General features: G+C 38.3%; 1 protein-coding gene across 1 annotated transcript in view; it reads right to left on the bottom strand.

Annotated features, from left to right (window-relative positions):
* The window catches only part of ZNF598 (zinc finger protein 598, E3 ubiquitin ligase), a 37,541-nt gene that overhangs the window by 9,594 nt on the left and 9,476 nt on the right, over positions 1 to 18,471 (bottom strand). The window contains exons 2-4 of the mRNA XM_044677438.1: positions 13,913 to 14,025; positions 12,805 to 12,934; positions 815 to 1,026 (exon numbers count right to left, since the gene is read on the bottom strand). Coding sequence (XP_044533373.1) covers positions 815 to 1,026; positions 12,805 to 12,934; positions 13,913 to 14,025 — 455 coding nt within the window. The remainder of the gene's footprint in view (positions 1 to 814; positions 1,027 to 12,804; positions 12,935 to 13,912; positions 14,026 to 18,471) is intronic.

Here is an 18,471-nt window from a genome sequence, read left to right as displayed (position 1 = left end):
GTAATAATAATGAGGAGCATTAGTCCCTAACCATCGAGAAGAACTTCAACATTCCTAAAATAGACTGTATGGGACTAGTTGGATCTCCTCATCTTCAATGCAAAAGTAATCTAAATAGTGTTTTCCCACCAAGGAGCATAGAAATGTTTTGCAAGAACAAGATTATCATATCTCGCAATGAGACTTTCACAGGAGCAATGCTAAACTCATATCCATGTGCACCTTTTTCAGGAGGAAGAAGTCTTTCTCTTCCCAATCCTCAAGGCTTTCATTGCTAGGAGCCAGTCCAACTACATGAATTCATGGAACTATTTTTAATTCTTATTAGTCCTGCATGTTCATAAATCTGACTAGAAGGAGATTTGGGCTGTTTTTATTTGTTTGTTTTGTTTTTAAACACACTAGGAAAAAAAGAGGGAATGACAGAAAGTAATTGTTCTCTGAGCTCAGTTACAAAAACCAACTTCAGCCCTAAAACATTTCATATTCCCAACAGAAACAAATATCAAAGGATTCTGCATTATGACTAAAGTGGAATCAGTCAGGGATTATTTGGTTCAGCTTCTCAAATCCCTAGACAGAGACTTCAAGAAACACTAAACCATCCACCTGTTAGGAAACTCTTTAGATACCAAACCCTAACTTTTTTACTAAGCAGGAAAGAGAATGCAAGTAATGCCAATTCCTCATTATTAATCTTTAGCTTATAGCCTCTTACACAACTAGTTTATATTCATGCTTTCTCCCCTCCAATCCCGTGTGTGCTATCAGTCCCTGTTGGGGCATGACTTAAGAGAACTGCTTTTTCACTAACCTGTAATACTCCTGAGCACCATCAGAATCACAGAAATGGCAGAAATAGTGGTCTCTCCTCAGGTGTTTCAGGAGTTCATCATTGTCTAAATAACGCTCATCACAAAATTTACACAGAGGATGTCCCCGGTGGGATGTGTCATCTGGGTCCCCATGGATCCGATGTCTGGCAAGATCCTTGCGGGAATACCATTTGCGCTCATAAGTGAAGATCTTGGGAAAGAAGAGTTAAGCTATTAAGGGTAGAAGGAAAGACAGGAAATGCTTTGCAGAATCACCTCCTAGAAGGAGTCAATGGGGTCACTCACTTTCATTACTGATTCCTCAAGCTCTCAAAGACCCTTTTGAAGACTCTCCCTTCTAATCTCTGCTCACTATAGAATTCAGGAAGAACTCATGGCTGAATATTAGCTGTAATTTTCTCTAAGTAGTCTAGAAAGCTCCACCTTACATCAAAATGAAGTTGGCCAGCCTAACACTCCTAGTGTCTGATGTGGCACCTAAAAGGGCCCAGGTCTTGGGGATGTTCACCTTAATACTAAAGAATTTCTTACCTGAATTGGCCATCCTTCAATCAAGATTCTCTATCAAGGATCTACCAGAGAACCAACTCCCCCCAAAATAAATTACTACATATTAAATTTAAAATAGTAAATTGTGAAAAAAGGTTTATTTTTATTTATTTTTTTTTTAACCCTTATACTTCGGTGTATTGTCTCATAGGTGGAAGATTGGTAAGGGTGGGCAATGGGGGTCAAGTGACTTGCCCAGGGTCACACAGCTGGGAAGTGGCTGAGGCCGGGTAAAAGGTTGATTTTATAAACTATATCAAGGAAGCAAGTGCTCATTTCAGAGAGGGATTCAGGATGAAAACTATACTGGATTTGAAAACAATGAAGCCATCTACATAGTGTATGACTCCCATTCCTATTTCCCAAATTCATGTTAAGTGAGCTGGGTATAATTAGGATTCTGAGAAAGCAGCCCAAGTGAGACCTAGACAGTCAACACTATAATAGAAAAGAACTGCTAAAGGAGGCAAAGAGTTATTCCTTGCCTAGAAGATGGCCTGTGTTAACAGTGATTTATTACATATAATAACCTGGCAGAAGTGGTAGAGAAATGGCTTTCTTTGGTCCAAAGTTGGTCTATCTAATTGGGAATAGCCAGAGAGAAGTCTGAAGGTTATTACAATATTTCAGATAAGAAGTTAAAAGTAAGGATTGTAGTTATGTGAGTGAAAAGAAAAAAATAGATACAAAGAATGCTATTGGGGGAGTAGGGGGGAGCTGGGTGGCTCAGTGGATTGAGAGCCAAGCCTAGAGATGGGAGGTCCTAGGTTCAAATCTGGCCTCAGATACTTCCTAGCTGTGTGACCCTGAGCAAGTCACTAAGCCTAGCCCTTATCACTCTTCTGCCCTGGAACCAATATATAGTATTGATTCTAAGACAGAAGGTAAGGGTTTAAAAAAAAAAAAAAAAAGGAATGCTATTTTGGAGACAAAACTGAAAAGGCTTGGCAAATGTCTGAGTATGGTGGAAGGACATAGTCAGGAAGACTCTAGGACAGTGATGGTAAACCTATGGCACTCGTACCAAAAGATGACACTCAGCACTCTCTGTGGGCATGAACACCACCCCCCCTTTAACCTTCCCCCACCTAGAGTTCACTACTAGAAAGGCAGAGGGACTTGGGTAGAGCTGCTCCTCTCCCCCTCTCCAGATGACATTTTTTCATATTCCCTACCCCTCTGCCCAGCAGCCCAATGGGAGAAGCACTTTTCCCATCTCCTGTGTGGGGTGGGGGCGCAGGACACCACACAGGGTCTCTGGGAGGCAGGGCATAGCACACAGTCTCTAAAAGGTTTGTAATCACTGCTCTATGATGACTGAAGGTATGAACCTGGGCGACTAGGAGAATGAAGGCACCCTCAACACGGAAGCTACTCTGGCTGATGTGAGATGCCAATGGCATAACTGGGTAAAGATATACAGAATACAGATTGAGATAGCAGGGGCAGAATTCAAGGAAAATATAAAAGCTCAATATATAGCTCTAGAGTTCTTTTTTTGTGGCCCGTCTTCTACTTCCCCTCTTTTGTAGAGGATCAATTCATGAAAGAGGGAAGGTTGCAAGTGAGGGTTGTTGTGGTCCAAGATGTGAGATCCTGCCACTTGCCCCAATCATAAGCACTCATCTTAGGCCAAAGTAATCTATTTATAGACCTACACCCACTCAGCACCATGGGTGCTGGACACTTCTCCAGGTCCACACAATCCTTCTCTCCATAGGTGGGGCACAGTTCTAGAAGCAAAGCTTGGCTCCAAGGTGTTCTCCTAAAAGTACACTTTCCCTTCTAAAGCAATGCATCATGAAGCCAGGTTCCCCTTCTCTGCCATAAGATAGTGTTTCAATGGCACCCCTCTGTTTCTGTTTTAGAGGAAAATCCAGTCTCTCATTCCCTACTGTCCCACCCCTCTCCCTTCTTCTAGTCTCATACTCTCCCCACAAGCTCTCTGTACTTTTTTTTTTTTTTTTTTTTTTTTTTTAATTTTTAACCCTTGTACTTTGGTGTATTGTCTCATAGGTGGAAGATTGGTAAGGGTGGGCAATGGGGGTCAAGTGACTTGCCCAGGGTCACACAGCTGGGAAGTGGCTGAGGCCGGGTTTGAACCTAGGACCTCCTGTCTCTAGGCCTGACTCTCACTCCACTGAGCTACCCAGCTGCCCAGCTCTCTGTACTTTTGAAGAAATCATTAGTCCTTTTGTAATACCTGTCTTGACCATGTATGTCCAATACCATCTGGTCTTGCCTTCCTTTTCTGCACACAAGGGACCTCCTACTGTGTTATCCTCAACACAAAAAAATTACTGATGCGCTTTTAGGAAAATACAGGTTTTAGTTCATGGAATATTAATAAAATTCATCTTTCTTTTCTCCTGTGTTGGGGAGGAGGGAGAAACTATGCATCTACCACGTGTTATATACTATGAAAAATCAGCTTTAGTACTATCATGCTTTATTTAATACTGACTTCACCCCAGTGAATGTCTTCTTAAAAAAAAAAGTTACATTCTCAACTTGAATCAATTATTTTCTTAAAAACATTTTATTAATAGGCATACTATTTGAATAATCCTTAAAGGACATACTTCAACTCAAACTTAGGCTACATGAAATTCCATACCCAACCTTACAATCTACTGTAGCACTAGCTAATTCTCAGTAACATGATACCTCCTCCTCTTTTTAACTGAACTAATTTAAAACATATTAGCTAAGCATTCACACAGCATGGCCTGGGCTATTATTATTAAAAAACGGACAGATGTGAGATATGTTTACACCAAGCACAAAACATTTGTTTTTTTACTTTGATTTATGTAATTATTTACTTTGATATATGTAATTATAACAGAAAAGTAATTTAAGGTTATACTAAATGTCTAAGATAGAAAGCTTAGTGAAATATCACTTCTACATTTACCTAATATATGCCTATAAGAGGCTTTTATGTCTGAATAAAATGCAAATTGAGGTATATGCCAAGGAAACTTGTTATACTTCAAAAAATAAAAAATCCAAGGCTAGGCAATAGGGTTAACTGACTTGCCCAAAAAATTGTCTGAGGCCACATTTGAACTCAGGGCCTCCCATCTCCAGGACTGGTGGCTCTCTATACACTGAGCTACCTATCTGCTCCCTTATTATACATTAAAGATGAATGTTCTTATACTAAAATTTAAGATATATATTATAGAATCAAATTAATACATTTATAAACTAGTGGAAGTGAAATCAAATCACATTTATATTCCACCAATTAGTTATGTTGATAAACAGGACCATTAGATTATGATTTCCAGTAATTATAGAGTTTGGAAGTAGAGGGCACAAAATTTTGTTTATCTTCAACAATTGTTTCCATATAAAATCTTATAGTCAGATTGGATGTCATACTTCTTTGCCTAAGCCAATATAATAAAAATTATATTTCTACCTAAATTAACTTAATTCAATGCCATACCAATAAAACTACCAAATAATTATTTAATATTACTAGAAAAAAATTTTTAAAACTCATCTAGAAGAATAGAAAGGTCAATAATATCAAGGGAATCAACAAAAATATGTAAAGGAAAGTAGCCTAGCAGATTTTGAACTATATTAAATAAAGTAGTAATCATAAAAACAATCTAGTACTGGTTAAGAAATAAAATAGTGGTTGTGGTATATGCTTGTAATGGAATACTACTGTGCTATATGAAATGAAGAACAGGATGACTTTAGAAAAACCTGGAAAGACATGAAGTGATGCAAAGTGAAGAGCAGAACCAGGAGAACATTGTACACAGTAACAGTAATATTGTTTGATAAGTATCAGTGAAAGACTTAGCTATTATCAGCAATACAATGATCCAAGGCAATTCCAAAGAACTCTGGATGAAAAGTGCTATCCACACCAGAGAAAGAAGTAGTAAGAGTCTGAATGCAGAAAAAAAACAGGCCATTTTTCACTTTATTTTCTTCTTCTTCTTTGTGATATTGCCTTCTTCCACAAATAACAAATATGGAAATTGCTTATTGTTTAGGGAAGAGAAAGAAGAGGAAGGACAATTTGGAACACAAAAATATGTGAAAACAAATGTTAAAAATTGATTCTACATGTAAGTGGGAGGAAAATATTATGTTAAAAAAATAGATGTTGATCAACAGAATACATTAGGTACACAATACAAAGTTGTAAATTACCAGAGTAATCTAGTGTTTGATAAACTCAAAGATCCAAGCTTTTGGAGCAAGAATTCACTTTTGACTAATGTTTCTGGGAAAACTGTAGAATAGTTTGGCAGAAACTAGACATAGATAATATCTCACACTATAAAACAAAATAAGGTCAAAATGGGAAATGATTTAGACATAAAATATGATAAGTAAATTAAGGGAGCATGGAAAATATGTCCATCAGATCTATCAATAAGGAAAGAGTTTATGGCTAAACCATGAATAAAGATCACAAGAATAATGGATAATTTTGATTATATGAAATAAAGAAGGTTCTGCACAATTTTTTTGCATTGTATACCTGTAGTCAAAATGAAAAAGAAAGCAGAAAACTGGGAAAAAAGTTTTTTACACCAAGTTTCTCTAATAAAGACTTAATTCCTCAAATACATTACAGGGAACTAAGCTAAATTTATAAAAATAAGAGCCATTCGCCAATTGATAAATGGAGGCTATTATGAACAGGCAGCTTTCAGAAGAAGTCAAATAAAATGAAAAAATTTGATTATTGATTAGAGAAATACAAGACAACTCTGAGACACTACCTTCATACCTATCATATTGGTTAATGTAGCAGAAAAGGATGCAGAAAAATAGGCACCACTGTTGGAGTTGTGACTTAGTCTAACTCTTCTGGAGAACAATTTGAAACCTAAAGGGCTATAAAGTTGTATATACTCATTGACCTAGAAATGCCACTATTAGGGCTATTTCTCAAAGAGATTAAAAAAAAAAGAAAAATAACCATATTTACAAAAATATTTAGAGGAACTCCTTTTGTGGAAGCAAAGAACTGGAAATTGAGGAGATGCTATCAATTGGGGAATGACTTAACAAATTGTGATATATAATTACAATAGACCATGCTATAAGAAATAAGCAGGATATTTTGAGAAAAACCTGGGAAGATTTAATTGTACTGATTCGAAGTAAAGTAAGAGGAAACAGGAGAATGTTGTATACAGTAAAAGTAACTGTAATAATGATCAACTCTCAAACACTTAGCTCAAAACATTGATCCAAGATAATTCCAAAGGACCCATGATAAAAAAATGCTCTCACAGGTGACCTCATCTCTTGTCAACTACTTGACCCAAGGACAGTACTGTGTGAAGGAAATCCTTGAGTGAACTTGGTCATGAGGATAGAATGGTAAGTTGGAAAAAGGCAGCAATAGAGTCAAGAGATCATGAGGGGGCAGCTGGGTAGCTCAGTGGATTGAGAGTCAGGCCTAGAGACAGGAGGTCCTAGGTTCAAATCTGACCTCAGACATTGCCCAGCTGTGTGACCCTGGGCAAGTCACTTGACCCCCATTGCCTAAGCCCTTACCACTCTTCTGCCTTGGAGTCAAGATGGAAGGTAAGGGTTTAATAAAAAAAGAGAGAGAGAGAGAGACAGGGAGGTAGGTCAATGTCCCCTGCACTGCCCCTTGGACTGCCCAGGCAAAATAGAAAACCACAGTTGCCTTCCAAGATGTGATGTGAGAGTTAGTAAGCAGAGAAAAGATTTGATAAACTGAGGCAAGAGTGGATTTCGATCTCTTCTCTTCTGTGTTTGTTGATGGCTAGACACCACTATGAATGTGGCTAGGGGGCCCTAATGGTAGCCACAGAATAGCAAGCTAAATGGAGCAAAAAAGGAAAGTAACCTATATATCTCCTATTTTTCCATCTTTTCCCCTGCTACTTTTTGATTAATAAAATTATTAATTTATGGCCAGTCTCATAATTTTCCCTTACAATAATTTTAAATGCATAATCAGTATTATACTGCCTACTTTCTCAATGGGTGAGGAAAGGACAGGGAGAAGGAAAGAATTTGGACCTAAAAAAAAAAAAAGTTAAAAATAAATATTTTAAAACTAAAAAATTAAGTTACTTTTTATTTTTAATTTATTTTATTTTTTAGACTCTTCTGTGTATTGGCTCGTAGGTGGAAGAGTGGTAAGGGTGGGCAATGGGGGTCAAGTGACTTGCACAGGGTCACACATCTGGGAAGTGTCTGAGGCCGGATTTGAACCTAGGACCTCCCATCACTAGGCCTGACTCTCAATCCACTGAGCCACCCAGCTGCCCCCTTTTTTAAGTTACATTTTAAACCTAATTTCCATCCTACTATTATTAGTTAAAAGTTGTATTTATTTTTTAAACTATCCCAGATTTCAGGGGTTTGTTATTACTTAAATAGTATTTAAAGTAGAAGCTTTTAATCTGAAGCCCATGAACTTAAAAAACATAGTCAAAATATATACTAGTTTCTTTTTAAATTCTGGGCATTTGTGCATTTATGAACATCATTGTGAGAAGGGGTCCAGAGGCTTCACTGGACTGTTTGGAGTCCCAAGATTCCTTTCATGGGGAAATTCTTGCTCATTTTTTCTTGTCTTTACAATGACAAACCTTTTCTTCTTCTCAGTCTCATGTTTCTCTGTTTGGCCTTTTCCCTTTTCAATACATTTATTTTCTTCTAAACTTCCTTGAACTGAGGAACACAGGAATTCATCTGGGTCCCTGCACTGTATAAACTCCATCCTTCTGAATCAGCTCTGAACTATGGCATTTCTACCCTCCACTAAATCAGCATTACACACCCACCTTCTTATCTTGTGACTGGGCACAGGGCTGAAGAGGACATGTTCTGTGTGATTCTTCCACTTCTTTTGGAGTATGTATGTGGGGCAATGAAGGGTTTGAGAATGGGGAATTCAGACAGAGCCAGAGATAGTGCCTCAAAGGGAAAGATTAGATAGAGGCTACCCCAGTTCACAGTTTGAAACACAAGCTTATCAGTCTATCTGCTCTAGCTGAACCCAACATGAAGAGTGAATTTGAAGGGGTTTCTCTGAGTTCTGAGTTAATACTTCTAACGGTAAAGTCACAGGCCATTACATTAATTTATCCTAACTTGCTAATTCATACCCCTCAAACAAGTGAGGCAGGATGACATGGTAGGCACGGTATTTTCCTTGGAATTAAGATAACCTGCATTCAAATCCTACCACAGACACTCATAATAGCTGTGGGACCCTGGGCAAATATGCTTAAGCTCTCTCTCCTTCATTTCTTTTGTAAAATAAGGGGATTAAATTTAATGGTCTCTAAAGGTACACCTTTCAAGTTATGGTCTTTTAGTGATCATTTTAATTTTGTCATTGTCGATTTGCTGGATATAAAGTTAAGCCTTAGAAATTCTGAATTTCCTCTAATATTAGTGATCTGGAGAAATCTTTTGTCTAGTTATTAATAGTCTTTCATTCTTTTGAGATGCATTAACGTTCTTAAAAATGTTTTTCTAATTCCACCTAAATCAAAATTGGAGACTTTATCTTTTGTAATACTAAAAGTTCTAAGAGGCAGAGGTGAAAGGGAACAAAGGATAAAAAGGTAGACAATGGAATGTGGAATGTCCTATGGCAGAAATAGGGAAGCCAATCCAAAAAGAGAAGTAACATCTAAGAAAGCTGGAGTCACATTGTCAAGGGCTTTACATGCTAAACAAGCAAATTTAGATCTGATCCCGGGAAATAACAAGCAGACACCAAAGTTTATTGAGTAGGGGGGAGGTGGCGTGGTTTAGACTTACATCTTGGGAAAATCACTGGCAGCTGTATGGAAGATGGATTAGAAGGGGAAGATACCTGATCCAGGGAGACCAACTGGGAGGCAGTATACAAGAGGGCAGGCAAGAGGAAGTGAGGACCTACATTAGATTAGTGGCTGTGTAAAGTGAAAGGTAGGAATGGACATAAGAGATTTTATTAAGGTAAACATCAGCAAGATGGAAAATCTTAGCTATGTGCAGTAAAGAGGTGTGAGAAGTCATGGGGACCACTGAGGACAGAAAACAAGGCAAATGGAAAGATGAAGATATCCTCAACAGAAATAGAGACGTTTAGAAGAGGAATGGGCCTGGGAAGAGAGAGAAGAAGTTCTGTTCTGGACATAATAAGTTTGAGTTGCTGACATCCAGTTCAAAATGTTCAATAGGCAGCTGGTGAGGCAGGGCCTGGAAGCTCAGGAGAGAGACTGAGGTAGAGCATTTAGGCATGAAGAGTCCTCTGTACAGAGATGATAGCTGAATTAATAGGAGGCTGATGAAATCACTGAGAGAAGAGAAAGGGACTTGGGATGGGAACCTTGGGTTCTGCCAATAGTTATCAAGCAGAAGGAGATGGATGATGTGAGGGAGTACTAAAGAGAATAGAAAGAGAACTAAAAGATAACAGACTCTAAGACTCAAGAGAAGGTGTTCCACAGTGCTGAATGCTGCAAAAGCTCAAGAAAGATGAGGCCTGGTAAAAGACCATCAGATTTCATTCTTAACTTTACATCATTTTCCAGCAGGTTAATTCTGGCTTTCAGTGCCTGTGTCTCTATTTCCATATGGCCTGTTTTGCTTTTTAGGCTACTATTTTCCTTTTGCTGTTTTTCTTCAACCTGTCTTATTTGATTTTTAAATTCCTTTTTGAGCTCCTCCAGGGCTTGCATCCAGTTCCCTGTTTTGTTTTGTTTTTTTTGAGGCTTTGTTTAATGTTCCCTGGGTCTCATCCTTTTCCATTGGTTTCTTGATTTCTTATGGTTATTCCTCACAGAAGCTTTCAATTGTAATTTTCTTTTTTTTTTTGTTTACTCATTTTGTTTACTTTTTAAATTATATTTTTCCAGCCTTGCATACTATAAACTTGCCCATTGCTAATTTACTGAACTAGTGTTTGAGCTCCTATGCCCTGAGGCCAAATCGGTTCTTTTCTTAATTCTCTGCTATTATACTGAATCCAGCTGGTTGAGCTAGCCTGCCCTGAGGTAAATACTTCACTGCCCAAGACCCCAGGGTGCCTAGCCAGGTGGCCCCTTCAAATTTCTCCCTGCCAGTCATTGTGGGAGCAAGTGGACCTCATGTGGTGGGTCAGAGGCTGCAGCTATAGTTTCTGCCTGGGGCTCACACAGCCAGCCCCATCTTATCACAGATCTCAGCATGGTGGGTGGGGAAAGGTGTTCAGCCAGCCAGTCTTTCCCTTATCCCATGAAAATAGTCTTTCTGTGAATATCTTTCAAGTTGTTTTCAGCAGAAGAGTCCCATGACTACTTCTTGTTGGGTTTGAGTTTCTGTTTTCTTTGACTCTCATTATAAATATTGGTATGGAAGGATTGTCGGAGAGAGTTGAGCTTTTGGTGTTCCTAGACCTGCCATCTTGGCTCTACTGCCCCATTCTTAACATTAGAAAAGATAGTTTAAATTGACTGATAAGGTCGGAAGCCAGATAGCAAAGTGTTGCTAAGTTTAAGATGAAGAAAGGAATTGAAGGTAAGGAATGTAGGCAGCTTTTCCATGAGTTTGACTATGAAAGGGACTGGAGTTATAAGACTTTAAGAGCTAGAAGGAATAGTTGGGTCAAGTGAGGGTTCCCCCTCCCCATCTTTTTTTTTTTAATCCTTCATTTAAAAAAAATCAAATGAGTTGAAAGATACTGAAAAACTGAAGATGAGTGAAGGAGAGAGGCTGATGAAGGAGTGAGGGAAAGACAATATAAGAGGAGAAAGAAAGACTAAAGATAGTTGTTCAAGAGGCAAGAATGACTGTGGGGCAAAGAGGGGGGATGGGATGAAGGAAACAAATAGGTTTGGCTTGGTAAGAAGAAGGGCTGTCACTTCACCAGAGATTGAAGAAAAGAAGATGATATCCAAATAATGTCTATTTTGAAATGTAGATGAGAGAAAAGTGAGTCCAGGGAAAATGGTCTCTATTTTCCCAGCCAAGTATGAAGTGAGGTCTGCAGGAGGTGTGGGGGAGGGGTAGAAGTAATGATGTGGGAGACCTGACAAAAACAAAAACAACAGAATAGCCTTGCTGTACTTAGAATATGGTTGAGACCACTTTGAAACCTCACATGTACTCAATACAGGATGTATTTGTTAATTGAAATTTGGGAAATGCCATTTAAAAGTATATATATATATATATATATATATATATATATATATATATTTTCTATGGACACGTGGGAACTATCAAACTACATTTCCGCTGGTCCAACGGGTTTCCGGTTCCGGTTCTTTGGGCGTGGGAATGCCTGCGTCACCACGCAGAGGACAGTTTAAATGGGAGGAGAATCGAAAGTAAGCCCTCTTTGGCTAGCAGGAGCGTGTGAAGGTACAAAAGGTAAAAATGACTAAGGCAGGAGTTTTGAATTCTTACAAGCCCGTGGTTTAATGATTTTACCAGCATGGCCATGGCTTTAATTAAAATACTAATTTCTATAATTATAGCAGCCTTTATTATTTTTAATCGTAACATATTTAAAACATTTACTGAACTAGATCCTGCAGAACCCTTATACCCTCTTCTCTCATTATAATCACATGATCTCTTGGAGAAAAAACAAATCTGGGAGGACTCACTTGAATGTTTTTAATTTTTATTATTATGATGTCTAAGTTTAGGGACAGCTAGGTAGTGCAATAAAGTGCCAAGCCTGGAGTAGGGGGAACCTGGGTTCAAATCTGACATCAGACACTTTCTAGTTGTGACCCTGGGCAAAACTTTTAAATCCCCACTGCCTAGCCATTGCCACACTTTTTTTTTTTTTAAACCCGTACCTCCTGTCTTAGAATCAATACTGTGTGTTGGTTCCAAAGCAGAAGAGTGGTAAGGGTAGGCAATGGGGGTCAAGTGACTTGCCCAGGGTCACACAGCTGGGAAGTGTCTGAGTTCAGATTTGAACCCAGGACCTCCTGTCTCTAGGTCTGGCTCTCAATCCACTGAGTTACCCAACTGCCCCCTACCACTACACTTCTGTGCTAGAAGACAGAAAGTAAGGGTTTAAAAACAAAGATGACCAAGTTTAAAAGAAAATCTCAAAATACAGTTCTTTTAGATAAGCCAACACTCTTCTAGACAAGTTAAAGGCAAGCAGACACTCAGCTTTCTGTTATCTACCAAGAGGAAATAGTTCATGGTCCCAGGCTGGGACAAGGTGGCCTGGAAACACTATGAACAGATTCAGAAGAAGCTTTCTTTTCCTTCTCTGAGTCAGGAGCCATAGTAGGCATTTTGAAGAAATCAGTCATTTAGGGTGATTCCTGAGGGAAGCTATGTTCAATCATACCACCTTTTTGCACAAGGAATGACTGATCATGGGAAGAAACCTTCTTCCATTTGCCTTCAAGAATATTCTCTTTTCCCTCCTGACCCCATCCCTACTCACCTTGAGGTGTTTCACACACAGCTTACAGCAGAAGAGCTCATGCTGCTTCCTCATGTGCTGCTCTAAGTCAACAAAGAGACTGAAAGGTCGCTGTTCTGGACACAAGGGACACTCATGTTGGAGCAACTTCCTAAAAGGAGAACCAACACCTGTGTCACTACTTACTTATTTTACTGTCACTAAATAAGAAATTAAGTGATACATGTAAAACCCAGTGGAATTGTGCATCGGCTAAGGGAGATTAGGGGGGCTTGGGGGAGAGGGAAAGAACATGAAACATGTAACTATGGGAAAATATTCAAAATAAAAATAAAAAATAGAAATAGGAAAAAAAAGAAATTAAGGGAGGGGAGAAGGGATAAGAGGAGGACAGAAAAAGTTGCTTTATGAGGATACTAACAATGTCATGACAATCTTAGATTAAAGTCAATGGAGCTAGAAGAGACCTTAAAGACCAACTAGCCTAGTCCTCTCATTTTAGAAATGGGGAAATCTTAAAGGTGATGACCAAATTATGTCTGCACAGATAAGGTCTCCATTGTTTTCCAGATAAGAGGACCACCAGAAGAGAGCTTAGTGAATAGCCCTTTATTATACGAGGATGTGATCTGCATTTTGGTTAAGAGAGGAAAACTTTTTTTTTCATCCATTAATCTATTTAATACTTTTTTAAAATTTTTATTTAAAAAATTTTTGTAAAAATCTTTTTCCATGTTTACATAATTTGTTTTCTTTCCCTCCCTCTTCTCTCCCCACTCCCAGATCCAATAAGCACTTCCACTGAGTTATACAAATGAGATAACATTTTTTAAAACCCACAAATTGCTTTACTTAGTATAGTGTTAAGATAGCTTAAAGTCAGGAGGCCTGAGTTCTAGTCCCAACTCTGCCACAAACTGTCTCTTTGGGTAAGATGCACGCCCTCTCTCTGGACCTCAGTTTTCTCATATGTACAGTGTTACACAGGTTCTCTATCTCACAGGATTATAGGTAGGATTAACTGAAAGTAAATATGCATATGATTTGAAAATTATAAAATGCCATAGAATGAGAGATTATAATATTGCTATTGTTTTTTACTTAGAAATTCTAGGAATTTTCATCTCACCTGTATAAAGCATAAACCTTCCCATCAGCAAAATAGATGTCATATTTTTTCTCATACTGCAACTGGTGAACTGGGATTGCTGCAAATGCTGGAAGCTTCTTTCCAAAGACCACCTGAAAACCGTACCCAACAGCATGATTACAAAACAAGGACTTGTATGTATGCTACACAGTAAGTTGTAGAACAGATTTCTCTATGAAATTTAAGTTTTAATCCTAAAGCCTAACTTCATTATAAGTCAGAGAGAGTGAGATTTAGCCTAACATAGAAACTTCCTTAACTAGAGTGATTCAAGTAGCATGGTAATTTCCCACAACAGTGAAGAAGATTCAGTTGTCTTGCCAAAGGAACTTCTTCCAGGGATTTAAAAAAAAAAAAAAAAAAAGTGACAATACCACTCCTATTTCTTTCTTTGTAGCTAAAAGGCTCACCAACACCTCAAGCCTTCCTATTACAGCACTACCTAGCACCTTGAAATTCCCAACCAAAAGCTTTAAAGAGGAACTAAAAATGTGACCAATCATAAAACAGGCTTTGATCTGGTTTAGGTTTGTTCACTACTCCCCTAAGTTTGGAATACATTTGATCCACTCACATATTCTTTTCTTGTCCCACTTGTAACCTGCATTAGAGACAGTAGAGGACAGAGCACATCCTAACCCATCCAACTTGAAAACTGAACTTTAAATATGAACTGAAATCATACTGAGTTTATCAGGCCCTGATCTGCCAATTTGCCATAGATCTACTGAAATAAGGAATTCTTTTTTAAAAAGTGGGGGGAAAGCAGTTCATTAAAACTGATTAATCCAACACAACAAATTTTGACAATATAAAGGATAGTCCACAAATCCACAGTCCCTTACCTCTGCAAAGAAGGGAGAGGCATATTCAAAAACTGTTTTCAAAGAATGATGTTTCTCCATGTTTTGTCCCTTTGTTTTTCCTGTTTATACTTATTTCTATATCTTGAAATTCTGGTGGGCCAGAACCAGGTCATTCTAAGTAGCTCTTGTATGTGTACCTAGCTCTGTGCCTGCAGCAGTGAAGACTCAATAAATAGGAGATAATTCAATCCAATTTGACAAATATTTATTATTTAGTACTTCTTATATGCAGAGCCCTGTGTTCAGTGCTTGGTACAGAGACAAATATGGCATAGTCTCATGGAGCTTAAAATCTAGTATGGAAGAAAAGACAAACACAAATAACTACTAACATTGACAGAACTTGATATGAGATTAGAGAAAGTTAAGTATCCTATAGTGTCCAGGGAAAGGGAAGATAAGATCTATCAAAGGAAAAAAAGATCAATCAATCAACTACTGATTCTCTCTCTCCCTCTAAACTTGCCTTCTGTCTTAGAAATTATACTGGTTCTAAGGCAGAAATTTAATAACAGGGTTAATGTTGACTTGCTCATGATCAGACAGCTAGGAATTGTCTGAGGTGACATTTGAACCCAGGACCTCCCATCTCTAGCTCAGGCTCTCTATTCACTGAGTCATCGGATGCCCTGCTTATCTCTTCAAAAGTGTGAAAATCCTACCTCCATTAGTTTTAGGGAATGGGTAGATTTTGTTGGAAGGCCAATGAGTTATACTACAGTGGTAGTTCTAGGGCTGTGATGATAAACCTTTTAGAATCCGGAGTACCCAAACTGCAAACCCCTACCAGATTGAGCCACCCCCACCCCTAACCCCAGATAGGGGAGGTAGGAAGTGCTTCCATTGGGCTGCTGGGCAGAGGGTTGAGTAATGTGAAAAATGTCCTCAGGCACACATGGAGAAAAGTGAAGGGAGCAACATACTCTAGCACATGTGCCATAATTTCACCAACATGGTTCTAGGGTCTTTTAGAGTCATATCTGCTTCAAGTCATCAGTGATTTAAATGATTTGGTCAATCTAGCTTAGAGTACAACTCACTATACTGTTTCACAACTCTATGAAGACCTTTGCCTTCTCCGAAAATCTGACATTGTTTCCTTGGGCAAAGGTATATAGGTGCAACTACCCTCAATATCAGCATATAAAGCTGCCCTACCAGAGCTCTCTAGAGAAAAACTGGAATCCTGGTACACCCACTTCTCTCAGTACCCTATATGTCCACCTCCACCACTAGGGCAATGAGGAACACAACTGGAAGATAAGCAGGGTACTTATGTGGCTAAAAAGTGGAATCTTTTTGATGAGTTGCTATCTAGTTACCTTCATTTCCACTGAATTACTATGAGGGCCATAAAATACACAATTTTAATAAATAAATTAGAAGAATTTGCAATAAAGGTATACTTTAATATATAAACAATAGTTTATTTTATATCTCTTCCTTAACTTTTCCCCTTTTACACTGGTATATGTATACATCAAGTTTTTGAGTCTTAGTCCTACTTAACTACTTTAAAGAAAAACTCAGGGGAAAAAAAGTTCAATTATTAGGCTTCTAACAATCTAACTTTCCAAAGGTGGAGTGGAGAAGAGGGCAAAGTTCATGCCAAGAAATAAGGGAAAGGAATAAAGGAGTATTTCTACAAGCAGTATGTAGGGAAATAAACTGTAAGATTTTTGAAAAAGGCATTAGCAGAAAACAAACCTGCATCTTCATAAAGATTTTTTTTATTTACCCTTGACAACTGAATTTCCTTTATAGCTTTCAACAAATGTATTAAATGACTACTAGGAGTAAATTCCTGTGTAAGCTACTGGGGAACTTATGAGAAAGAACACTACCCACTCCAGAGAAAGAACTATGTGAACAAAAAAGCAAAAGAAAAACATATGATCAACCACGTAGTGATAATGAGATTAAATCTACCTAGCCCATCTTTAGATTTAATCACCAAAGGTGAAAACATTTCCACTTAACCCACAACTTGGGTGGTCTGTAACCCAAGTGTGCTAGAATGAGTGTCAAAATCAGAATTTACTGACTGCCTCATGGGTAGTCCTAAGAAAAACGTCTGTTGTGATTGGACACATAAACTAAGAGGAGGCCACAGGAAGTGACACAAAAGAGAGGCCCCTTTAAAAAGAGACCTGAGTCAGCTGGGCTCTCTCTTCTGGTTCGTGTATGGGACCTGAAGGAGCTCTTCTGGTTCATGACCGGACTTGGAGGAGGTTCTGGAGCTGGTGAGACTCACCCCTCGTGGGGTGAGTGTTAAGAAGAGACTCTGTGACTTGAAGCTGTTGTTTTGTTCTGCCTTCCCAGCCTTGGGATCAAGGCCGGATTTCCCTTGGCTGAGAGTTAATTAGATCTACCTGGAATGAACTAGGGGATCAGAGCAAATTACCTACTGTGTTAGATTACTTATTCTACCTTATCCTCTCTTATTTCCTTATTTCTACTTCCTCTTCTCATTTGTAAATAAATTTCCATAAAAGTCGTTTTAGCTTGAAGTTAATCTTTAATTGGGGACGGAAATTGTTCAATCCCCTGGCAACCAACCTTTTAATATTTACCCAATCAAAACCCCTTTTAACCCTTTACAAGGTAGTTCTATGTGGATATGATTAGGGTTTTGATGTTAAAAGATCCCTCTATTGCAAATATGAATAACATGGAAATAGTTTTTGAACAACAATACATGTATAACCCAGTGAAATTGCTTGTCAGCTTCAGGAGAGGGGAGGAAAAGGGGGGGGGGATTATGAATCATGTAACCATGGAAAAATATTCTAAATAAAAAAAGGAAAAAAAAGAAAGCTACTGGGGGAAGATATGAAGATAAGTAGTAGAGGAAAGATCAGCTGCATACAGAAACACCCAAGGTATAGACTGAAATCTAGGTACAAAGAAAAGGTCTGAAAGACTTGCAAACATTTTTTAAAATAATTTTTAGAAATTTAAAAAAAAAAAAGAAGTCTTGGAAAAACTGGGGTGGAATGGGGGAGAGAGAGAGAGAAGGGGTGGTTAGATTTCCATCCAGGAGATCAAACAAGAAGAGAAGAGGGAGGAGGAAGGAGCAGTCCATTCCTGAAATTAGGAACAGAATAAGAAAAGGTACAAACAAGAGCAAGAAGAGCTGGAGATGGTGAATGATACACTTTGGTAAGAATATAAGATATATATATATAAAGAGCAGAATGGATACCGAGAGATAAGATTGGAAATGTAAATTGGAGGCAAAATATCTGGGGGGCCCTGGGAGAAAGGATATGTGAAAACATTTGAAGAATTTTCTATGGGATGATGTTAGGATAATTGGCTTCAAAATCCATCTCAGATACTTATTAGCTGTGTTACCTGGGGCAAGTCATTTAACTTCTTTGAGCCCTTCAGTTCCCTCAATCTGTAATCAACCAAGTAGCATAAATATCAAGCCTTTCTATGGGAGTCACTGTGGTAGGCACTGATACAAAGACAAAAATGAAACAATCTTTCAAGGAATTTATGTGGTAGACAACACGTACATATAAAATGTATACAGAATAATACAAAGTAATTGAGAGGTGGCAGCTCTAAAAGCTAAGAGGAATCAAGAGAGTTGCATAGAAAAAGGTAGGCCTAGACATGAACTTTGAAAGAAGTTAAAGATTCCAAGAAGAAAAGGTTAAGAGA

The sequence above is a fragment of the Gracilinanus agilis genome, chromosome 1, assembly GCF_016433145.1.
Source record: "Gracilinanus agilis isolate LMUSP501 chromosome 1, AgileGrace, whole genome shotgun sequence".
In the NCBI taxonomy this organism is placed as follows: domain Eukaryota; kingdom Metazoa; phylum Chordata; class Mammalia; order Didelphimorphia; family Didelphidae; genus Gracilinanus; species Gracilinanus agilis.
This window is presented reverse-complemented; position numbering and strand designations above follow the sequence as displayed.